General features: G+C 47.1%; 2 protein-coding genes across 9 annotated transcripts in view; one reads left to right on the forward strand and one right to left on the reverse strand.

Annotated features, from left to right (window-relative positions):
- The first annotated feature begins 429 nt into the window (after positions 1-429).
- On the forward strand, positions 430-2,065 carry LOC120740821 (olfactory receptor 52K2-like). The gene has a single exon (XM_040043295.1). The coding sequence runs from the start codon at positions 667-669 to the stop codon at positions 1,660-1,662; it is 996 nt and encodes a 331-aa protein (XP_039899229.1). The 5' UTR covers positions 430-666; the 3' UTR covers positions 1,663-2,065.
- A 1,810-nt stretch (positions 2,066-3,875) lies between these two features.
- arrb1 (arrestin, beta 1) overlaps positions 3,876-25,046 on the reverse strand; it is a 46,612-nt gene continuing 25,441 nt past the window's right edge. For 7 of the 8 annotated variants that reach the window (XM_040043300.1, XM_040043299.1, XM_040043303.1 and 4 more), the window contains 15 exons: positions 13,061-13,091; positions 12,900-12,960; positions 12,743-12,787; positions 12,296-12,492; positions 11,094-11,153; positions 10,872-10,939; positions 10,578-10,713; positions 10,100-10,184; positions 9,951-10,023; positions 9,711-9,848; positions 9,536-9,619; positions 8,910-8,933; positions 8,705-8,775; positions 7,321-7,369; positions 3,876-5,997 (listed from right to left, as the gene is read on the reverse strand). In XM_040043300.1, coding sequence (XP_039899234.1) covers positions 5,886-5,997; positions 7,321-7,369; positions 8,705-8,775; positions 8,910-8,933; positions 9,536-9,619; positions 9,711-9,848; positions 9,951-10,023; positions 10,100-10,184; positions 10,578-10,713; positions 10,872-10,939; positions 11,094-11,153; positions 12,296-12,492; positions 12,743-12,787; positions 12,900-12,960; positions 13,061-13,091 — 1,234 coding nt within the window. In that variant the 3' untranslated portion in view covers positions 3,876-5,885. Of the gene's footprint in view, positions 5,998-7,320; positions 7,370-8,704; positions 8,776-8,909; positions 8,934-9,535; positions 9,620-9,710; positions 9,849-9,950; positions 10,024-10,099; positions 10,185-10,577; positions 10,714-10,871; positions 10,940-11,093; positions 11,154-12,295; positions 12,493-12,742; positions 12,788-12,899; positions 12,961-13,060; positions 13,092-17,674; positions 23,576-25,046 lie in introns of those variants that run through there. The other variant, XM_040043305.1, reaches the window with a different exon arrangement.

Below are 25,046 nucleotides of genomic sequence, written 5' to 3' on the forward strand. Positions count from 1 at the left end.
GATGAGACGTTCAAAGACAATTTGGAACTGAAGAACATCATTCTGAAATTGCAGTTTTTTGCAGGCCTGTCACTGACCTGTTGCCAATTAGTTATCAAATGTTCCTCTCACTGTTTCTTACTTTTCCGGCCTTTTGTTGCCTCATCCTAACTTCTCTGAGACGTGTTGCTGCCATCAGATCAGATATCAGGAATATGTCCTCTGTGTTCTATTGTGAGTAAAATACGAGTTTGTGAGATTTAAAATCTTTGTATTCCGTTTACATTTTCAAAAGTTCCAGATGAACCAATGCACTAACTACTTATGTTGAAATCCCTTTTTTTTTGGTCATTATTTACCAAAAAAATTGTTTAAAAGAAAAAAAATAATGCACTGTTTTACAGCTACGGTTACAGCACCAAAATTCAGTGAACTTAAGCACAGCCGATTCTTTCACACATGTCGGTAAAGGCAGACTGCACGGTGAGGTGCCCACCGCCAATTTAAATGAAGCATGCTCACTGTGTGTGCAATCTTTTCAGCAGCCTTAAAAAATTAATTGTGTTTGGAAGAAGTGGAAAATTTTAGCAGGCAAGAACTGCATTTGGATAAGTCCCCGTGTCCTCTCGGCGACGGTGGTGCTGACTGTTTCTGTGTGGCCGTCTCTGTGCAGGTGAAGCCAGAGCCATGTTGGAAGCACCGCTAAGCAGAAACTTCTCCCATAGCACATTTGTGTTACGAGGGTTTCCCTCGCTGCAGAAACACCGCCGGCTGTTGGCGCTGCCATTTAGCGCCTCCTACCTGTTGGTGCTGCTCGGAAACTCGCTGCTGGTGTACGTCATCTGCAGCGTGGAGAGACTGCACAGCCCCATGTACCTCCTCATTTGCACGCTCTGCTTTGTTGACATCCTGGTTGTGACAACCATCATCCCCAACATGCTCCTTGGCTTTCTGTTCAACTGGAATGAGATTTCATTGGTCGGCTGCTTGACTCAAATGTTCTTCATTCATTTCCTGTCCTCAGTGGAGTCAACCCTGTTGTTGGCAATGGCACTGGACCGCTACTTCGCCATCTGCCGGCCACTGCGCTACAATGAAATAATTAACTCCTCCATGCTGGTGAGGCTAGTGCTCTTCACGCTGGTGCGCAGCGTCTCCGTCATGGCGACGCTCGTAGGTTTGGCAGGTTCTCTGCAGTTCTGTGGTTCCAACGTAATCCAGCACTGCTACTGCGACCACATGGCGCTGGTCAGCCTGGCGTGTGACAGCACAAGCCGGAGCAGTGCAGCTGGCCTTGCTGTCATCATCTGCTTTGTAGGAGCTGACATACCAATTATTTTCTTTTCCTATATGAAGATACTGAGCGTGGTCTTGCGATCGGCAGCAGCCGGTGAAGACAGCAGGAAAGCTTTTCACACCTGCAGCACTCACCTCATTGTTATGATGTGTTTTTACCTGGTGGGCAGCATCACCTTCCTCTCTCACAACCTGAACATCCCCATACCAACAGATATCAACAATTCCATGGGACTCATGTACATCCTTTTCCCAGCAACAATCAACCCTATCATCTACGGAGTACGAACCAAAGAAATCCGTGACAGCTTTCTGAGAATTTTCAAAAACAGAGCAAAGAAAATAATGACTGTGAAGGTTTCGTCTGCTGGAAAAGGAAAATCATAAAGCCCCTCTTCTGTGGGGTTTGGTTTATATGATCTTCATGAACCTCTTTTATGCAAACATACTTTTTTATACAACTAATGCCTGTAGTTTCAGACTCTGAAGTGGAAACAGGACCTTGGAACCATCCCAGAGTTTCAGATTATAGACGGCTGCTTTGAAACTGGGTCCTGCTCATATGCACCAAATTTTTGCTTTTGGGAGTTCTTGGGTGCTGGAAAATATCCCGTCTGGGAACTCTGTTGTCCAGTTGGGGTACCTCATTTTTTTAATGTTGGCAATAACAGAGAAACTTGTTGATGGGGAGGAAGGGTTTGCTGGAGGCCAAGTGTTGTTCTGTTACTGGACTTCTGTGCTGTTGGTCTATAATGAACATTGGTTGATTTTGTCATTTTTTACTACATGCAATGGCCAACTCACCTGTCTCTGACCTGGACTAGGTGGATTAAGGAGGATGCCAGACAGCCATGAAAAATGAAAGTGTGCTGGGAGGATCTGGGACGGGCCGTGGAGTGGAGATCTTCACCTCCTGCAAAACTTTTGCAGCATTATTCTGATTGGGGCCAGGGACACCGAGTCTGAATGGACCACATTCAACACCACCACTGCTGATGTGACTGAATGAGGCTATGGCTGTAAGGTGTTTAGGGCACGTCATGGCAGAGCCCCACCAGTAAACACTGGAGGTAAAGGGAAATGTGATGGTGAAGGAGTAGACCTATCAGGGATAAAGGGCTTATGGGACAGTTGGCATGTTTAGGCAGAGTACGACCATGACATGAAAAAAGAGTGGGAGTTTTTCAGGGAGTGAGGTATTTGCTGCTGCTCTTGTGACCTAAGCGCAGATATGCAGCAGAAAAATCAAACTGTGACTGCAAGGTATACATGAGTCTGAAAACCTCCTGCAAGACGTGTTATCTGAAGTCTAACTGTTAATGAATGCTCAGGGATTCAGACATGCTGTCGAAAGCATTTGCTGTTTGGTGAATCACTATAAAGCTTCATTAAAAGGCATCTCTACAATTAACACATTCATTCATTTCCTTAAATGGAACACCCGGCATTAGGCATTAGCACGAGTACCGTATTTTTCGCACTATAAGGTGCACTCTTAGAGTTATTTAATTTTCTCAAAAATTGACAGTGCGCCTTATTATCCGGTGCGCCTTATGTATGAATTCTGGTTGTGCTTACTGACCTCGAACTGGTTTTTTTTGTGGTACACGGCGCTCAAAACTCTGTCAAAAATGTTTCAGTACAACTTTGGTAAGCTACAAAGCCGCACCGCTTGATGGATCGTCGGAGCATTATGGCTACTGTAGTCAGGAGCCTCGTGGGGTAATCTGGGTCCTAAACTCCGTCTACTTGAGGTCTCAAAGTCAAACGAACACTGCAGCATCACTGAGAGTTAAAAACTGTCTAAATTCTTTCATCTTTAATAAAAGTGTAACATCCGGACATCCATGAAAACAGAATTTATTCAATTTAAAGGAGTTAGAAGTTAGCAGGAAGTTAGCTCGCTAGTTTCCACCTAAACATGATATAGCATGTTCTGACTGAGAGATTTCTGAAAAATCCAAACGTACAGCTCTGTTATCACTTCCAACATAAATGAAGACAGAAAACTAAACAGCAGTGACGTCTGTAGGGTTACTGAAGTTGGGCTAGCTGGTATATAATGATGTGCTACGTCATCGCTAGCTACACAGCTATGTTAGCATAATAAACACAATGAAGCTGGAGGATGAACGCTAACTCTTTTCCACTCGATAAAAGTTAACGTGAGGGTTCCCGATGGTTAGGGACAAATGCAATCGCATGGCAGGATGCTGTAAACGGACCAAACTTCAGTCAGGAGAACAACTGAGATAATCCATCCACAATACGAGGTTAGTCATTAATATACTGCAACAACATGGGAACAGAGCAGCTGCCAGAGAATTCAGCATTAATGAATCAATGGTACAGAAATGGAGGAAGCACGAAGAATGAGTTGAGTAAAGTTTGACTTATTTGGCTGTTTTGTTTCGCTTAATGCGCCTTATAATCTGAAAAATATGCTAGTCTTTATCTGCCTTCAGATCACCCTTTTCCCAGCATCCTCCTCTGTTGCACCAACCTTCTGCATGTCCTCCTCCACTACATCCATGAACCTCCTCTGAGCACCTCGTCAGTTGAAAAGTTCGTTTTTGTTTAGTTTCATGAATCCAGACAAATGGGGACACAAACGTCCTTTTATTTAAGATCCAGTGAAATATACAAGTTTTCCTCACACCCCGCCAAAATGAACAGTCAGACACAGCTGATGTTTTCTGTTTTTTCTTAAACTGTACGTTACAATGCAAAAACTGGTTTCAGTCTGACTTTAAAGTAAGCAGAAACACATCTTACCCCTCATACAGGATGTTTGAGACTCTTTTACTTTGAATCATCAGACTTTTCAAAATAAAGGTTTGCACAATTTCTTTACCTGCTCAAGTCACCTGATACGACATATGGATGGATGACATCCCTGCCAATTCTCTTACAAATCATTGATGAATTTCCATGTGGATTCTCTTTCTTCAGCACAGCCACTAGTTTTACTTTGTTTCTGTAAAATCAGCTGGCACGTAGGGATTGCCCATTAGAGCGCTAATCTTCAGCGGTCTAAGGAGCCAGTCCCACAGGCCGAGAGACCGGACAACGACCCACTGGCAACCTCTGGTCATTGTTCACCAGCCGGCTGTGAGTGGTTAATGTAAAAGAAGGCCGCTACGCCACAAACCTCTCTGTGACTGCCTCCATCACCTGTAGTTTGCATATAAGACGTTGAGTCATCTGCAGACCAGTAAGTAAAAGTTGCATCTTCCATGCAAACTTCAGGCAACTGAGGCAATCTGCCACAGGCCAGAACAACCACAGGAGGCTTTTGTTGCAGCACCATATTTCACCGAGCAACTGCCACAACCACTCGCCACCCAGTCACCAGCAGTGAGTGTTTGCTAGGAGGCCTGTGTGATGACCTCTGACCGCAACCCTGTTCTATCAGATTTTATTTAGTGAATAAAATAATATTTTCCATTTTGCTTGCTGTCTCTGAGTTTCAGTTCAGTTTCAATAAAAGATCTTTCGGTTTATTTTCAGTTTTAAACTTTATTACATTTAAGGTAAGTGAAGATTTACTGGGTGACGAAATGTTTCGGATATTTCAGTAGAAATTTAACATTATTAGCTTCAGAATTAGCCTGTCACACTAAAGTGACTCATAATTATCAGAATGTTGTTTGAGGAAACAAAATATATATCTCTACAGTCTTGAAAGCATTCACAACGATCAGGCCACAGTTCGAACAGTTGCTCTTTAAATTTCTGCCAGATGTCTGATTGTTTCAGTTAAACAGAGGTAAAGGTAACAAACACGTAAAGGATGCCAATTATATTTGTCTCATGTATCATATTAAAGCGCAGCGTTTACTTTAAGGCAACATGAAGCCGTGCTGATTTTAACAGAAACGAAGCAATGGACGACCAGCGACTACCTGAAAGGAAGAAAATCGTTCTGATGATGATTCGGGAAATTATCAGCATGAACACATGAAACTGTATGCTATTTAAAAGCAGTTTGATTATTCATGACATTAATAAATCATAGGAAGTATTTATTCATGCAAACTAGGCCACCGGTTGCTGTTAAATGGTCGGTGGCTCACTCTGACAGTTTGAGGTCCTCTTGTCGGGCGGCCCAGCAGATCAGTTCGGTGCCGTTTCCCATCTGCTCTGCAGCTTCAGCAACACCGACTACAGATGGTTACTCAGCAAAATCCTCCATCGGCTGAAGTTTGTCTCCAGTGGCAGAGGGTTCAAGATCAACCGAGGCTGGCAGTGTTGTTTCTAAAGACTTTAAACTAATCTCAACACAACTTTACATCTGTTTGGTCCCTAATGGAAACACTTAGAACAAAGAGACATTAGAGGCATGCTACCAGCTGTTGTTAGGAGCTGCCGGGTCGGCGCTCCAGGCGACTCCGTCGGAGCAAAGAGCCGCTCCGATGTCTAGGCTGCAGTATTCTAGTTTTTTTAAACACCTCAGCGGGACTCAGAGAGGACAGACATGAACGAGCACACAAACACGGCACCACCGAGTGTTTAAAGGGTGTCCAGACTGTGGTTTGACCTAAAGGTGAACTCCATTAGCTCCACACTACATACAGCAGCAAAACAACAGCCGCAGTGTCTCCTCCCCTCTATCTGTCGTCCAGTTTGGGCGAGTCCACCGGCTCCTCGTCTTCATCCTTGTCGTCTTTTGCTCCGATCAGCCGCTGGCGGGCAAAGTCTTCGAAGATGATGTCATCGTCGCTGAGGGAGGGAGAGGTTATGGAAGTTAAATCAGAGACGTTAACTTGGTCATATGATTTTTGGTTTGAAATGAGTAATATGGCACTTATTAAATGTTTATTGTTTCGTATCCTTGGTTACCAGCGTTGGGAGCGTTATTTTTCTGTAACACGTCGCCGCACTAACATCTTAGTTACAATTAGTCGATATTTTACTGGTTAGCAACAAAAAGCTCTCAAACATTTTTGTGAATTCAACTTTCGTTTATGGACGTAATCGCGCCGAGACTCGTTTACAACGCATTTTAATCAGCTGATATGAGACGGTGCCTGGGACGGCTTTGTGTTCAGGCTGGTGAGCGAAGAAACATGTCCGAGCCTCCACATTTCATAAACATTTGTGAATATAATGAACATGTAATGAAATAAAAAGTGAAAATAAAAAAGGCCAAACATATAAAATCAGTCCTGTGAATTTTTTTCAAACTATATTTACATTTTTTTTATTTTCAAACTTGGTCTTTCGACCCACTTTTATATGACAGGGCCACATGAAACAAGACTAAAGTGGAAATGAAGGTTTTCTTCTGCTCTGACAGCGAAACGAGTGGATAAATCCTCCGTCCTCTTTACTGTGACCATCGATATCCTCACATCTGTCCATTTCATTTTGTACCAACGCGCCCATCTCCCCAGTGTCTTCATCGCCACACTGTGTTTACTTGCTGAAAGAGCAGAGGGGACAGCAGCCGCGCCACTTTTAAAACAACAACTTTAACCGATGTGAGAAAGCTAACGGGCCATGACCCCGCCCTGCCATTTAGTAATGAGATTAATAATTACAGACGAAGCTGAAGACGAGCTGGAGACGGCAGAAAGAGTGTTTCACTGCTTCTACTTCTTCTTCCCCCTGTACAGATGTCAGAGGTAACAAAGACAGGAAGAGGAAGTGGAAATATTCGTTGGGCTGCACGGAAAGAGGAAATAAAAACACACAAAAGAGGAAGTGGCCTCGCTGTTCTGTATTTCATCTTTGCAGCTGGAGTCATTTCCTTTGTTGTTGCGTACGCATGAAATGATAATGAGTAAATTGCAGCGTCGGCTCACAGCGCTCGCGTTTGGCTGTGCTGGCAGCAGAACGAGTTTCCAGTTTAAAGCCCATTTCCTGCAGCTCCCACAGCAGCAGGCATTAAGACGCATTAAGACTGAAACTCTGGAGACGAGTCCATCACTGTTAATGCTGCAGCGGGCGCAGAGGAAACCTGTCTGCTGTCAGTGTTATTGATGAGCCCGTAAACCAGAGCAGAACCAATCAGAGTGAGGAGGAGAGGCAGCGGCTGCTTACTTTGTGTCAAACTCGATGAGGTTCGCGTCGACTGGAGCCTCGTCTGCAGCTGTGGAGGAGCGAGAGATCACAGTTACACACCTGTGCCGAGAGGAAGACTCTTGGTGCTCGTCTCTGTCGGAGCCAATTCATTCTTCTCACACCGACTCGTTTAAAATCCCCACACACCCTCAATCTGAGCCTGGCTCCGGTCGTGACGCTCTGACCTGTCAGACAGCCCCGTGGAGCGCCGTCTTTGCGTCTGGAGCTCAGGTTTACTGAGGGAGACCTGATGACTCCGAGCAGCTCAGCTCTGGGTCTGTTCTCCACAACCGCCGCAAACAAGGAGGAAGAACTGCAGCAGGGCCGCAAGCACGGATTTACGTGGGTCTCTAGCCGATTGGCGGAGCGGGAAGACCGAGGCTGTGGGCAGGGGAGGAGCCAGATTAAAGGCTCCAAATCCCAGTATCACACCAGTGCATTCAGTTACTAATAAAATATGCCTCTGAGGGACGCCGGCTTCACTTAGTGCATGAGTCACATGACACGCCGAACTTTGATGTGAGCGTGGACGGCGCCTGCAGCAGAGAGAGAGCCCTCCTCTTCCAGTTGGGTACACCTGTACAGGTGGCCAGTCTGACGCAGGGCTAACAGAGAGACAGACAACCACGCACGCTCACATCTGTGGGCGGCAGCTATCTAAAGTAAGCATCTGTGGGAGGAAGCCGGAGTACCCGGAGAGAGCCCACACAGACACGGGGAAAAAGGCTCCGCTGGACTCAAACTCAGGACCTTGCTGCTATGAGGCAACAGTGCTAACCACTGCTCCACCGTGCCGCCCACAGAGAAAGATGAGAACCATGGCTCTGTGGTCGGTCAGATCCAGCTAATGCAAAGAAAGCCCGGCTTTGTTAAACCTGACTCAGAGGATGCTCCTGTGCTGTGTCTGCTGGGCTGAACCTCCATGTGTCGCCACCGTCTCATCATCTCTTATTTACATTCGTCTTCTGAGCGTGTGTCCTGATCGCCGCTGCAGACCCTGCAGTTCTGCATTGTCACCTCCCACTAGCGTCTCCATTTTACAGCCCTAGCAGCTCTTGTAGAGCCTGTAGTGGGCGCTTCTAGAGGAGAAGAAGAAGAGTGCCGATTTGTCAGCTGACTCACCGGGAAAGACATCAGCCTTAAACACCTGAAGATGAATCCACAGCAGCATATCATCAGCATGTGGACATCATGAATACTATTACACTGAACATCAAATATTAATATGCTGCATTACAAATGTCTGCTTTCGAGGTCAGGTGACGCTCTGACCCTTTGAACCGGCGGCTGATAAAATGATGCGTTACATCATCCTTTAACTTCCTGTGTCTGTGAACGTCAGCAGGAACAGGAAGTGTCTCACCTTCCCTGTAGAAGGACTCCTCTAAAGGCTTCGGGTGCATTAACGTGAAGGGCAGCTCGACCGAGACGTCACTGAAACACAGATCATTGGTAACAACACAATAAAAGCATTTATGACCACGTCAGCACTGAGGTGTTCAGTGAGGTGTTCATGCGATCTTTGTAACTCTCAGTGTTTCCATCAATGCGAGAACATGAACGGTTACCTCGCTGCCAGATCTCCAAGGAGCCTGAAATCAATAAAAAGAAAGAGTTTCAGCTTCAATACAAGAGCACAGAGGATTTATGATGAGTGCATCCCAACGCTGTGGACATTTTTACATAACATCTTTCAAATGATTACAGATGCAGATTTTTTATGGTCCATGCACAGTTAAATAGCTTATCTCCAGTTTAGAAATGGGAACTTCTGCCCTCTGATGATTCTGCAGGTTTTTAAATCTTTTGGGCACCAGGTTGTGAGTGTTGATCAGGCGACCGCGTGCCACACGGCTGAGACGGCCGGCCCGGTTTGAGTCCGAACCCCGGGCTTTGCCACATGTCTGCCCCCTCTTTCCTGTCCTAGTCTATCAAATAAAGCTGAAAAGGCCATAAATAACATTTCTGTTTGTCACCAGCTGAGGGGTCTGATTTGTGGACGATATAACCTGAAGCTAAAACGCCACAGTCACATTCAAAGTCTGTGGGATGTCTGTGTATTCCACAGAGAGCAGAGCGTCACACGACGGCGTGACGAACAAGGATTAACATCTGAGCTCAGGGTCAGCAGGCGACCACAGGACGGCGTTTGAATGAATTTTAACATTTAAAGCTCCTCTCGCACGATACTGACCCGCCACGAGACACAACCAGCTTCACTTTGACTTTGTAGGACACGATGATGCCGAGAATCTCCTTATTGGCTCCATCTCTCAACCTGCACAGCAGACAAAATATTCACACGTCACTCTGCTTGGCTGTCTCGGCCCCGCTGGCAGCGAAGGCGGCGTGAAGGCGGCTGGACTCACAGCGTGCTGGACGCCAGGTTGGTGTCCTCGTGCTTCAGTTTTCCGTCCAGAGCGAGACCTCGTTTCTCGCGATTGTTGGCCAGAAACGGAGTGAGGGTGAAAACTTTGCAGAAAGTCGAACTGGGAGCCACAACGTCACTGAGGAGAGGGAAATACAGAAGCTTCAGCTGATTTCACATTAGAGAGCTCGTCAGCAGCGTCAGTTTATCGCCTACTCCAAACTTTATGGATGAAACTCACTCTGACTCCTCGGTGGCCACGGGACATTTGTACTGAGCCGTGTTGAACAGGCAGATGTCGGCGTACTGTCGCACTGTGGACACAAATATCAGCATTTAGGAGGACGTGGAGACGTGGAGATACACACAGGAAGCAGCGCCCTGACTTGCCTGAGATCTTCATCTTCTTCACGGTCTTGTTGGTGTTGTTGGTGACGTGAACGTTGACGCTGATTGGCTCACCGTGGTAATAGATCTGAGACACAACAGACAGATGACCTCACGGCTCACAACAACCTTTATGACGTTCACCTGGTTAAATCGGCGTACAGGCTTAAAGTTTGCGTTATTAGGGGCGTGGCCTCCCTGACTGGCAGGTGGATGGTGACACCCAGACCGCTGCACCTTGTTTGTGCTGTTGGAGCCTATTGGAGCATTTCTAATGACATCATGTGACCAATAACATGTGTGCTGGGAGGTCGCTGCACTAACAGGGCGTCCCGGAGTCTGAGCTCCAGTCTAAGTGAAATTCAAAGATTTGATTGGCTGTTACTCTGATGAGCAGGCAAACACTTCCGTTTGTGCTCCATAGATGAGCTCTGCTGGCTGCTGGTGGGTGAACTGAGTGAATCTGTCCCTCAGGCGTTACCTCCTTGTCCAGCGAGGCCTCCAGGTGCAGCGGTTTGTCCGACATCAGGAACTGTCTGGTGGTTTCTGCCGTCGGCTGAGGGCCAGGTTTCTCTGGAGCGTACTGCACCTTCCTGATCACCAGACGCACAGAGTTCCTGCAGCAACACAACATAGCTCAGACATTTATTTCAGAGTGGATGTGTCCCAGATTATTCTGTTCACGTGTGTGTGTGGGCACGAGCGCTCTCAGTTTCATTCATAATTCACGTCTTTGTTGTGCCGCTCGGCCGGACTGCGGCTGACTCACGTTTACCTTTTGTGGATCTTTTCTTCAACATTTTCGGCACAGAAAGCTTTCACCTCAAAGTCGACTCCGCAGGCCTGAGGACACACCACAGCGAGACGTGTCTTCAGATTCATTTAAATCCAGACACGTTTCCACCTTTGAAAGGAGCTTCAAACCCAGAGGGTCTGCACGGCGGCACGAATCGAGCACAAAGCAGAAGAAAATGACAGCAGGATGTCGTGGCTTTACCTTTCCGGTGTCCTCCGGTCCCGGCTGCAGGGTGACCGAACACGGCAGGTTCAGAGGAATCTGAAAAGATATGAAATATTCAAAACATCTGAAACATTTATGGGCAGGGCAGAGAGTGAGGATACTGCGGGTTCCTGCTCCGCCGTCGCTTCTCTTTGTTTTTCTGCATTTTCTGTTTTTGAACTCCAAGAACAAAAAGTTCCTCCTCTGGGTTTGTGAGACGAGAACATCTGTGAGGACGGGAAGCTCCCAGAGAAGACGCTGGACACATGAGTCACTGAGGCTTGATGGATGATGTTACGTGATAAAGCATCATGCACGAGGCAGCGTTTTAGCTGTTGTTTTCCAAACTAATTGAATCATTTATTCATTCATATCTCAACGAGCAGCTTCATCTGTCATTATTTTCTACTAATGGATACATTTCCATTAAGTCCGGGATCCTGTTTACATGGATCTTTGTCAACTTTCCATGTAATTTCTCACAAATTGTTCAGAATGATGCAAAGATGAAATGAAGACATTTGATATCCAAGACTTCAAACATGGAGCCTGGCTGCTCGGCACCAATAACACCGGAGTTGGTGCAGCACGCCGAGAAAAAAACTAATTAGAAAAGTCTTAATATTAACGAGGAGGTCTTTGACCGCCTGATAACCACTGCCTGTCAGTGAAACGTGTGACGGCACGTGTCTGTTCACGCGTGTTTTTACTGTCAGTTACATGAAATCAGTATCAAACTGGTCCAACAGTGATGGCTGTGGCTGATGGCAGGGTGTCGTGATCGCCTGTGGTTTGTATGGAAGACGCCAACTTGTCTGCAAACACTCGCTATGGACTCTCCGAGCTGTAGTAATTGTTGCAGTAGTTGCAAATTTGCCTTCAAAATAAAAGCCTTTTGAAATGTGTTGGCTGCAGTGGGAAGTTTCACCACGGCTCGGGGAGTAAATGGGGTGTTTGCAAACTGCAGAAACCATGGCAACCAGCATCATCCTTGTGGATGGAAAACACCCAGCGACAGCCAGCAACCTCAGCACCAACCGGTCGGGGAATAATCGTCTCCCCTTGCGACCGGAGGCTGCCAGGAAGCTGGTCTGCCTGGATCCAGCACCTCTGTGGGAGAATAAAAGCTAATGAAAGATGAGACGCACTCTGTCACAGATCAGCGGACAAATATTCAGGTGGCCCGGCGGCCTCCGTACCTCGAAGGTGAACGGGTAGGCGTGTTCTCCCAGTTTTTTAATCAGACGTTCCTGAAGACGAGTCAGAGCCTTCTTCTCTTCGGTGACCGGAGGAAATGCCTGGATGTTCGCCACAAACAGGTCCTTCCGGAACGTCAATCCGAGGACGTCCAAATCCTCGCGACCATAACGGAACGCACACGTCAGAGTCACAAACACTGATGGGGCGAGAACAAAGACAATCAGTGATGGAAGCTGATTAACATAAACCGAAACATGTTGCACATTAATGTGAGACGCCATCTTCCTGCTCGTGGTTTTTACGGCAGGACGTGAGCCCAAAGTGAAGCAGCGTGCTCTGATAACACCAGCCAGTGAGGTTTCTGGGTAATCGCTCACATCCACAGCTGCAGCGATTTCTCTGAGCAGCAGCTCAGCTTTCAGCTTTCCCGCACTCGGGCTTCTCACCTTTCCTCTCCTTCAGGTACTCCGGGTCGATCAGAACGACGCCGTCTGCGAGGAGAAAACAAGATCTTCAGCAAAGTCGCTTTTGCTTCAAAAATCAACTTAAATTTAAATGTGAGTGAAGCTCCAGGATGGAGCCACAGACTGAACAAGATCTCACCGACAGGCTCCACCCGATCCACGTGGTCCACGAAGTCTCTCTTCCCCAGGTAGACGGTGAGCTGAGGGAGGAAGAGCTGCTGTTAGTCAGCCTGAAACTGTCGCTGCTGTTTCGGGCATCAGCAAACTGTCACACCTGCACTGTGCTAAAGGAGGACTCACCTTTCCATTGGGGCTGGCTTTCTTAAACACTCTGCAGACAGAGAGAAGAGCACAGGTCACACTGTTTGAGTATCTCATACTTTTAAATAAAACTGTACAAGAAAAGTCTGGAAACAGTGAAACAGTCAGAGCGCGCCACACTTCAGGAATAAATTTTAAATTGTCGGAGTTTCTTCTGTTTTAGCAGCAGAAGTGGTTTCTCACATGACCCCTGCCTGTAAAACACCCAGAAAACTCAGACTACCCAAGCTGAGTGAGTCCAGGTGTGCTGCCAGATGTTGGTGTTGATGTATTTTGGGTTTCATGAAGCTCGTGTTGCTCCTAACCCTGCAGATGTGCTCCAGCCCTGAGCTGCGTTCACTCCTCTGAAGGCCACTGTTGGGGAGTAATGGAATACATGTACTGGCATTACATATGTAAAATGCAAAATATGAGTAACTGTATTCTGTTACAGTTACTACAGTTCAGAATACAGTTACTTTGTTCAAATAAATGGATTACATGGCGGCCTTTTCCTGTTTCATATGTTCGGCTGTCCCCTCTCTGTTTTTGGTCATTCTACTTGCGGCCGCATAATGACGTGAAGAAATTTTTAAAAAAAATTATTATTCAAAAAATGATTTGATATGAAAGCAATAAGCAGACATCGGCCTAAAGAGTGTAGCCTGATGGGCAGTGTAGCCCAGCTGTAAGTAAGCTGTTGAGACTCGACTGTACGCTGTGTTCCTGTTTCCTCTGAAACAATAAGCTCCGTTGGAGCCTTTCAACGCCTCTCTCTGTCTCTCGCTAGCAAAGTCGACCCAGACAACAAAGTAAAGCTAGTTTTCAGCTACGAGCCGACACGAACCCGACGTATTAGCCAGAGGTCCCTTTACTACGGTTCGGAGCTTCAGTAACAGTAATAAATCATGTAGTTGTAAAAAGCATGATAATATATTAAGTAATCCAGAGTATTCAGAATAGTTACTCTCATTGAGTAGCGTAACGGAATACGTTACAGAATACATTTTGGGGCATGTAATCTGTAATCTGTAGTGGAATACATTTTAAAGTAACCTTCCCAGCACTGTCTGACACGTTGCTGACCTCATTCGGTCTGAAGCTTTGTCTCCATCTCTTTTCTTCTGACCGAGTGAAACTGAAGGTGCAGGAGGCGTCCTGCCTGCAGCCGGCAGAGCCTCGGGGAGGCCCTGCCCTCCACACAGGGCCCAAACATCACAAACATCATCTTCATTATGAGAACCTCAAAAGGTTGATTCTGCTCATGTGGACGCAGCATTTTCAGCAGAGACTCAAACCTCAGTCACAGTGAAACTAGCCCACTGAATGAACAGCAAATGTGCTGTTTGTAAGGTTGTAAACCTGAAAACATCCAGATGAACAGAATCAACCTTTTGGGATTTCCTTACCTGGATTACTGAGCATGCATTATCACTTTCATTATCAGAAGCTACTTTGCGCCTGTTTTGTGTATCGTGTCAGAGCAGAGCGATGATGAGCACCAGGCTGTGACCAGCAGAGCTCTCGTGTCCACAGCTGTGCAGATTTCTGAGCTGAGAGTGATGCAAGAAGAAAAAGAGTAAGCCTGGCTTCAGACGGGCTTCAGTGTCGGAGCAGTGGCTGGATGACGTCCGGTGTTTGCTGGGACCCTGCACAGTCACATATTACAGAGGGTGTGCCGTCAGCAGCTTCCTCTCCGCATTTCTGTCTAATGCTGCCCGACAGCGTGACGCCCCTCTCCTCCCCCCGCGTTAATGTTGTCATAAATTAGCTGCTGTGGCTCCATTAGCTTTCAGCTTCCTCCTGAGTGGCTCTTCATCAATCATCAGCATCGGGACGCCGTTTTTAGCCGGAAACCGGAGGGACTCCTGGGAGCTGCCCACTGCACGATCACCTGCTCACCACACTCTCTGCAATTAGTCCAATTAAACTTTAACACGGAGCAGCTCTGCCATCTGAAATCACGAATCAGGCTGAGCGGCTGGAGGTAGAGCACCGGCTCCGTGACGGCGACAGCAGAGACGTTTATCGACCTCAGTGGTCACTTCTTGATTTTTAATCACAGCTGAGTGAACGTGTCGGTTTCAGACAAGGCCGGGACAAAACACGGCGTCCTCACAAACCGCTGTGCTAAACACTGGACATATAAATGCTGGTGTTTGTGTGAAATGAGAGAAAAGATGCTGAAAGCTTCGGTAACAGGAAGCGAGCGTCTGAGAGAGTGTAAACACGATTAAAGATTCATTGAAAGAGAGCAGAGCTGAATCTTCAGAGCCGAGGATGCGGTTAGAGCTTCATCGCACAGACGTGAATCAGTGCAGGGTTACAGCACGAAAGGGGCTCACATTTCATCTGAGCGCGAGTAACGACTTTATCACATCAAAGACGCCAGGACAGCTCAAAGACCAGCAAGAAGGCAGAGCTCCTTTTAAGCAAACATTATTACATTTGTCCACTTTTCCCTTTCAGGGTCCAAAGCTGCTGCCACACAGGCAGAGGTGAAGCACCTGGACAGGTACACCTGTTTAGAACCACCTCTGAACCAAACAACAAGCTGAAATCAAAGACGTCACGTGTGGAGAAGCACCTGATGTGGGTTCCCATATGGAAAAGATATATATAAATCTTATAAAGTTTTTATCTGTCTTGTATGAAACTTGTATGAAAAGCATACAAGAGTGAAAACAGATATAAGATCCCTTGAAAAATTATATAATGAAACTTGTATGTTTTGTATACTTACTAAAAAAATATATGAAAGTAATGAGAAAGTGGCCACTTTCACGAGTAAATCATATATGTTTTTACTATTTCTTTTCCATATGGGTTCTGACGTCTTCCTGCTCTTTCCTGTTTTCACGTCAGTGCTCAGGCTCATCCAAAGTGACCCCGGTCCCTCTGAGGATCATTCACACGTGAATAAACACACTTCCTGTGTAAGAGAGTGATGTGCGTCACCCCAAACACTCTGATGCATCATCATTGCTCCTTATTGTTGGGATTATTGTTGTTATCACTTAACCCTCTCGAGGCAGGCGTTGCAGATTTGCAACAGTTACAAACTAACAACCTGATCACCCCACAGACATATTTTATGAGTTTTTTTACTCAGAAGTACCACTGCAGGTATTCGTTCGTGCATTAGCAACAAAAACGTAATTTGAGCCTGAGAGGGTTAAACTGATGTTTAATCCTGAATATTGATGAATATTGACCCGTATGGAGACATTTCTGTCACAATAAAAAACGTGGATTCTTCTACGCAACCGTCTGTTGGAAGGACTTTCACTGATTCGTTTGCTCTCTTTCTGTGTCAGGAATAAGTTTGGTGCCTTTGAGATTTTCTCACGCGTCGTGGTTCGCTCGTGGTTGGTGCAGGTGAAGCGGCTGCGCCGCTGATCGATCGGCCGCTCTGACACAGGGGGAACGCTAACTGCCCGATCGATGCCTGATTGTTGTGTCAGCTCTGCAGCAGCAGACGGCCGATGATTGAAGACTCCCTCGATACCCAAACTGCAGCAGAGACTCAAACCGGCTTTTTTCGCCTCCTCAGATCTACGACCGTCAGGTGTGACTGGACTGTGTCCGCTTTCCCACCGAGCTGCTTCTCCGTTCTAGCCCTCGGCCGGCTCAGCATTAAAGTTGGACCTGGTTCTGCCGGGCTCAGGAACACGACTGAAAACCACCAGCACGAACGCATGAGGCTCGGCCTCAGCCACGCAGAGAACAGGCAGCTGGTTTCAGATTATATCCGGAGATCACAGATGCTCCGGTCTCTGGGCTGCAGAGGGGAGGGACGCTTATCAGCGCTTACTTCATGACACCGGAAACACGGGAATCCAACAGAAACATCTGGCAGCCATTAAAAACATCTGTGCTTCAAACAGGTGTGAGCACAGTGTGAAAATAAAACCCACTGTGGGGAAATAAAGAGACATTTTCAGTGTCCTGACTCACACACCTGAACGACTGTGGAAATCAGTCACTGAAGATGTTTCACCAAGAACCGAAGGGGAACCAGCAGCGCGGTAACATTTTAAAGCTGCTTTGGTCTCATTTAGTCAAAATCAACCCAGACCGTCGGGAGCTTTCCCACGGAGGAGCAGGTTTACACGAGCAGCCAGTTCAAACACAAACCTTTATTCCATTTTCTATTAAACATGAAACTCTGTGAAAAGCAGGCTGGAACCTGCAGCTCTCACAGTTACTGTCTCAGGTGATTTATTCTTCCTTCTGTGTGTTAAAACTGGGAAAAGCTCCTGGAGGCTCCGTGAATCAGCTGACTCCTCGGGTCCTCCTGCCAACTTTAGCTTTGACTTTAAAATCCCTGTAATTACTTTTAGGGCCTGGCACAGCCTGACTGCAGCATTAATCAATGAGCTGCTGATCACACTTACCGCTGACAGCTTTATTGGTACAGCACCTTTTAACAGTGAGCAAAATCTAAATCTTTATATAAAACAAAATGAGCAGATATAAAATAAAGACGAGGCCACGAGAACTGAAACCAGCCCGTTGTTTGTTTTTTAAAGAATAGAATATCTTTACACAGGAAAGATATGTACAAGTTACACATACACCTGCATACATACAGATACACCCATACAAACATACACGGGGGGCGTGTCCAGGGTGTGAGGGGTCCTTGATGATGATGCTGGCTTTCTGCTGAAGTCTGCCAGTATAAATGTCTCTGAGGGGGTCAGTGAGGTGCCGATTGCCTGCTCTGCTGCCCTCACCACCCGCTGCAGTTTCCTCTTGTCCTCCATGGTGCAGCAGTTGAACCAGAGTGTGCAGCAGGAGGTCAGAAATCTCTCGATGGTGGAGCGGTTGTGGTTAATTAGCAGTCTCTGGGGTAACTGGGCCTGACGTAGTTTCCTGAGGAAGTACAGCCATTGTTGTGCTTTCCCTACCTGGTGGGAGATGTTTGTGGACCAGGTAAGGCCGGCCGAGATGTGGGCTCCGAGGAACTTAAAGCTCTCCACCCTTTCTACCTCCTCCATCAATGTAGAGGGTGGAGTGCTCAGATCGCTTTGTTCTTCTGAAGTCGATTACCATCTCCTTGGTCTCGGCTGTGTTCAGATGCAGGTTGTTGTCGTCACACCATCGCTTCAGATGCTGAACCTCCTCTCTGTAGCTGAATCATCGCTGTTGTCGATCAGTCCTATGATGGTGATGTCAGCAAATTTTATAATGGTGTTACTGGTGTGGATTGGTGAACAGTTATGGGAGAGAAGTGAGTATAAGAGGGGACTGAGGACACACCCCTGTGGGACACCTACATTCAGAATGAGGGTGGAGGAGGTGTGCTCTCCCATCCTGATGTTCTGGGGTCACGCAGGAAGTCCAGCATCCAGCTGCACAGTGAGCTGCTGAGTCATGAGTTGCTTAGTTTATTAACCAGTTTGTGGGGTTGAACTGTGTTGAAGGCAGAGCTGGTCCACAAACAGCATTCTCACACAGGTGTTGCTACTGTCCAGGTGAGGGCTGTGTGAAGAGCTGTTATTATGGCGTCCTCTGTCCACCTGTTTGCCCAGTATGTAAACTGGTGTGGCCGGTCCTCACTGCAGTAAAAGTACTAACACCAACCAAAAGTAGAAGAGGAAATATCTGGTAAGAGTCAAGCTGAAGGAACGCAGCGGTAACTCAAACAACCACAGCATGCAGAAGAGCATCTCTGAGGCCAAAGCAGCAGCAGGAGACCACACCGCTGCTGCTCAGGTCAGCAAAGGAAACTGAGGTTAAAGTTCACACAAACTCACAAAGGTGGAAAAACGCGTCCTGGTCTGATGAGCGCCGATTTGCGTCTGCGTTCAGCTGCTGCAGGTGTGACCGTCTCAGCGCTCAGATCTCCTCACACCGGCTTCATGAACCGTTCGCTGCACTCAGAGCAGCGACGGGAGATTCTCATCAAATCTGCAGCAGCTGTGTGCTGATGTCACAATGATGTCATAACGACGTGGACCAAAATCCCCGAACAGAACGGGTACAGCAGAGCTCTGCGTGGAGCAGCACCTTTTCATTCCCTCCCTCCTGATGTTCACAGCGGTCGTATGTGAATGTTAAACGAGTCACAAAGAAACCTGAGAGCGTGACGTGGCTCAGCTCTGTCCACTTACCCTCCACACAAGCACTCGAACAGATTCTGGGGCTGACGCTGCTTCCTGTGAAAACCTCCTCAGAGAGTCTCCCGAGCTGCTCTGTATGTCTGACTGATCAGCGGAGCTCGTTAATATTCTCCCGACACGACTCGTTCAGATCATTGAGCCCGAAAACACAGAAACACACTCAGACGACGGCGACGGCAGCGCAGAAACGCTCCGCTGCCACATTCACCATCAGAATGAGCTGAAACATGTTTCTGCACGTCTCCTTTATTAGAGCTTCATTTTAGTGCGAGTCACAAACTGAAAGAAGAGGGTGTGTGTGTGTGTGTGTGTGTGTGTGTGTGTGTGTGTGTGTGTGTGTGTGTCAGATGACCAGCAGTCAGAGAGGCCAAGCGTCCATCATCAGCGACTGTGTCACTACGTCCTCCGTACTCACAAAAGACTTCATGTCTCAGCCAATCCGGGCTCTGATGGCGGGTGCAGCAGTCTAAGCAGACCTTTAAAGTGGTTTACAGGAGGACTGCTCTCAAGTGCAGGCAGAGATACACAAGCAGCTGTTTGCAGACACCTGATCTCAGCCCAGACTCTCTCAGACAAATATTAAGAGCCCGATATGCAGAAAAACACCATCAACTGACTAAAGATGTGCAGGAACCAAAACTGCTCGAGTTCCTCATCAATAAGCCAGAAAGTCCCGGTTGCATCTGAGCATGCCCAGTTGCCCTGAAATACAGTACAGTGCAAAAGTTTTAGGCAGGTGTGAAAAACTGCTGTAAACAAAGAACGCTTTCAAAAATATAAATGATCCTTTATTGTCCCGAAATGTATTCTGTAGCAGGACAACGAGCCCAAACACACCGCCAAAGTCATGAAGAACTATCTCCAGTGTAAGTACTGGAAGTGATGGTGCGGCTCCCACAGAGCCCTGCCATCAACATCATCGCGTGTGCCTGGTTACATGAAGAGACAGAAGGATGTGAGCAGATTAAGATAAGATCTGTGCTTAGTTCTCCGAGACGTTTGGAACAACCTACCAGCCGAGTGCTCAAATCCTGATTTCTCTTTTGTTCATTCACCGCATTTTGTTAATGGATGAGAATAAATGATTAAAACTTTTGTTTTGTTTTGCAGCTCTGTCACTGAGGACACACCTGCAGGGTGAGCAGCACTGATGAGTTACAGGATGCACACTGTCCACATCCACGAAAAACTACAAATAAGACATATTTAACTAAAACGAAAGAGTGCTGCCGTCTCAGACCAGCTAAAGAAATGTGTCATCACGTCACAAGACCCTAACAGTTCCAACAAGACCCCAAAGCTAAGCTTAGCCGGTAAGTCCACAAGGAGACCTGAGGCAGGCATGCCTTACACAGCTGATGGATAAAAGACCAGGACTCCCTGTGGGACGCTGGCCTCGATCATGAGGGGGCAAAAAGTCCCAGAACCAAAATCAGAACCTGAATGATGATGTCATACCCCACCGGCTGTAAGATGAGCTACAGAACCTCATCCAGGACTCCCCACCTCCACCCTCGGGCTGAGGAGAAACCTGCTGTTGGTACTTGCCTGGTTTCAACAGCATCACGGTTGCTAACAGGCTCAGGTGTATTACGGTGCTACTCACCTGGTTTGAAGTTCTGAAGACATTCTGGCTATGAGCTAATGTTTTAGAGTGGATGGGGTAACAGGTTGTTTTCAGTCTGTTATGAAAGCCTGTGTGAAAGCTACACTGTGGTTATGTCACACCGTGATGGTGACGTGCGGCAGAGATTAACCTGCGCAGCGCTTTCAGGTGCATCTGCTCGTCATTGCCATTAAACGAGTGACGTTTTCATCAAACACTGTTATATTTCATCCTGCGGGGTTTTATAGCCAGCACTCAACTTTAACTTGACAGCTTTGCTGGGAGGAATGTGGCGCGCTGCAGGGTGTTTTCCCAGCGCTGTGCTTGTGTATAAGTGTTTGATTCACCTGCCAGTAGGGGGCAGAATGAGCAGTCTGTGCTACATTAGCACCAGTTTTGCAGAAGCAGCATGGAGCAGCGGGGGAATCACTGCACCTGCAGCGTGCTCGGTTCGTCTGTTTCATCTGGTGAAGTGTTTCTGCGACACTGCTGAGGTCTGAGGGGTGGAGCGCACTCAGCTGGAAGCTGTATTCCTGCTGCTCACCTAAAAACAAAGGAAACGGAGGCTTTGGGCCGACTTTCTGATTCCAGTTCTCAGTGGACCTTTTTCCTTCTGACCCGGAGGTGTGTGTGGCGGCCATGATAGGAGTCGGCGGATCCTCCAAATAACAAAACGTTGGTGAGATGATAACATTGCTGTCGATGCTACGAGGGTCGCCACAGCTTTAACCTCAGACTCTGAGCAGTTTGGAAGCAGCTGAAGCTTCCTTTATTACCTCCTTTAGTAAAGGATGCATCAGAGCTTCCTTTATGAAACGAAAGGAGATGATGCCGTCCCACAATTCACAGCAACGACCCATCAGACCTTAAAGTAAACAAACAGGTCATCATGTGACTTACTGCTGAGTTTCCCACCAAATGACGGCCATCTTTGATGGACCACAGGTGAGCTCTCACCGTGTTACTGTGTGCATGTGCGCACCGTCTGCACACAGCAACCAATGAGAGCACAGCAGGTATCTGAGAGGAGCTTTTTGTAGTCCATCCGCAGGACTTTGTAGTTTCACCGCAGCAGAGCCTCATTATTATTATTAACAGTCTGTTTAAGGACAGCTGATTCTCCGAGTGCCGCAGTCCTCCTCTTCAAGTCCTTGTAAACAATCCTTCACATCTTTACTTCCCTTCCACTGAGGTCAAGGAAATGTAATTTGAGAAGACGCATGAGGTCATTTTTTCACTATTTAACCACAAATCAAGACTCATCTGCTTTCTGCAACAAGAACTAAAGCCGCTGAATGTTTGCACCGGTCCGTGGAAACTCAGGGAGGTTCTGTTGGTTCCTGCAAGCGTGAAGTTCCAAGCTTCACATTTACATTCAGTCCAAACGGGTACAGGAGCCAGTCTGTGCACCACAGTGGATTTTAAACACAGCCCCATTTCAGGCGCACAGACTAACAACATTTCTAACTTTTATGATACTTTTATTGGGTGAAAGTGTTTAGCAGTCAACAGCAGGACGCCGCCACATGCCACACTCGTTCAAGCTGCTTCCTGTTTGTGGGTCTCTGCCTTCAGCTTTAGTATTTAAATGCAAACAAGTTCAACACTTAACCTGCTTAAATTCTCGTGGAATAACGAGGGAACAGGCCTCGCTCGCTGATCAAAGTGCTCCTTCATCAGCTGTCTATGTTTGGAGAAGCTAGACTGTATAAAACCTACACAGGAACAAAATAACAAACACGTGTCCTGAGTGCAACACTAAAGCTCCTGACCTCACCGCCACGAGGAGCCTTCACACACGTCACCACCTGCATTGGTGCTCGTACTCATGAAACAGCCTCAGTGCATCAAGGGTGTTGATCTGGGACAGCCAAGTATCCCAGAATGCATTGCACACAAAACAGCAAGCAGCAGTGGCAACAGCAGCAAAGCTGGAAGCTGGAGTAAACTTTCAGAATGCTTCTGTTGTTGTGCCACAAAAGTCCGTTTTAATTTAGTTGTTTGGGCTTCATATCTGTGGGACTCATCACAGGTTTGAGTCGACTGATCAAAATATTGCCAAACTGAAAACTCCAGGGACGTTTTTTCACCCTTTTCTTGGATGTCTCTGCGTCTCTGGGTCTGACACAAATATTGCTGCATCTCGACCTGATCACACACCTGAAGGATGTCCTAAAATACTTTAAGCTGCACACTTTGTCATTGTTTGTCTCTTGTAAGCATTGGAGAGACGATGACTCAGTAGTCCTGTTGTAGTTCTCTGAAGTGCATCGCCGGGGGCGTACGCATAGTTGGTCTCTGCAGATTGGTCAGGCAGGCGTGAAGACGTCCACACCAATCATCAGCTCACCATCTCATGAAGAAATTTACATCACTAGCAGATTCGCAGACACGGAAAAGGTCTTGACAAGCACACGCCCACATGGTGGTCCTTCCATGAAGCTACACCATTAGTGTGCATAAGCTGCCTCGTTGGGGACGCCTTCCCCGTGTTACGGCCTCATTGGTGGGACCCAGTCTCATTGCCCCATCTAGGAAAGGGGCTCATCAGTGAGAGCCTAGTTGTTGAGCCTTTGCCCTCGTGCGATTCCTCCATCACCACAGGCTTTCAGCACACTGTTGAAGGTGGAGGATTATGGATCGGACCACCAGCTGGTCAAATTGCCTCTAGGCCAGCAGGTCTCCAACCCCCGGGCCATGGACCGGTACCGGTCTGTGAGTCGTTTGGTACCGGGCCGCGAGAGTTGAGACTCGGGTGTGAAATGTATGGTTTTCAGGGGTTTTAGCGGTTTTCAGCGTTATTTTGTTATCGTTTTTTTCGTTAACTCGGTTTTCCTGGGTCTTTTCACGTGTGTTATGAATAAATCTTCTTTTTTTCAGTACCGGTACGAGTTTGTTGTATTTATCCGCGGCACCTTAAAGGCCGGTCCGTGAAAGTATTGTCGGGCACAAACCGGTCCGTGGCGCAAAAAAGGTTGGGGACCGCTGCTCTAGGCTCCAAAATATTTAATTTGGTCAAAGTGCCAGCGAAGTCCTGACACTGAGGATCCCTGAGTTCTCAGTCTGATACTGGGAATGCAAATGTGTGATTCTTCCTTGAAAAATATCAGCTGTGGAACAAATAAGCTGATGTTTTGATCCAGCTTCCTGTTAGGAGGCTCTTTCAAAGCTTCGCCTAACCTGAGATTGTGAAGTTCCTCTGGTGGGTGTACAAGGAGTCAAAGAGCGAGTTAGCTGACACTGACTGTAATGGACTAAGAAAGCCCTGGATTTTGAACCCAAAGCTGTAGTTCCTCTGACGTCCAGCAGAGACAGCAGTGAGTCCACCTCACAGACTATCCAGCAAAGAAAACGTGTTTCCAGCCTGATACACAAGCTGTTCGGTCTCTGTGGATCATTTCTGCTTCATAACACTTTTAATAACGCAGCTAGATTAAAGTTTGCATTATTAGGGGCGTGGCCTCTCTGACCAACAGCTGGATGGGGACACAGGCGGCTGCAACTGCTAGCTGGCTGCTAGAGTTCACCTAAGCTAACTCGAGTCCCTGCACTGGAGCCTTTTGGAGCATTTTCAATGGCATTATCTGACCAATAACGTGGCTGCTGTGAGGATGTTGATTGGATGTTCCTGATCAGCAGGTGAAGAGTTTCATTAAAGCTGGTGGAGAGGTGAGACATGAGCTCAGAACCCCTGTAACCTCCTAGCACAGATCCAGAACTTGTCCCAGTAAATCAGTCGCGCTCTCCTGTCAGAAACATGACGTCTGCTTTCTGTGGTGATACTGGAGTGATAACAGGTGTGTTAGGAGGCTGTGGGTGTGCTGGTTTAGGCGAGAGCTGTTCAAGTCCTGTTTGGACTTTTGTATTTCAGTCTTTGGGTTTGGGCCGTTTCTTCCAGTTCAGGAGCAGTTTGTCATTTTCATTGTGACTGTCACAAAGATGCACAGAGAGCGCCGGCCTGTCTGAACATGGTCACACCCTGATGTGTACCTGTTATCGCCACAGTTTGGGATCAAATATTTTAACTAATAAAAACTAAAAACAGCCTCTTCTGATTTGGCCTCCTGACACATAGTTAAATGTTTTCCTGGCTTTTCTCTGTTTTAGTTTTGCAGCTCTGTGACTGCATTTCTCTGTCGTGCACTCGGAGTAACAGCGGCTGTAAAACATGAGCTCGCCTTTAAACCCTCCAGATGACGCGTGAATGAATCAGAGTGACACACGCTTACATACTTTTACTACAGTATCACTA

Source organism: Simochromis diagramma, unplaced genomic scaffold, assembly GCF_900408965.1.
Source record: "Simochromis diagramma unplaced genomic scaffold, fSimDia1.1 OVJJ01000377.1, whole genome shotgun sequence".
NCBI classification, from domain to species: Eukaryota; Metazoa; Chordata; class Actinopteri; order Cichliformes; family Cichlidae; genus Simochromis; species Simochromis diagramma.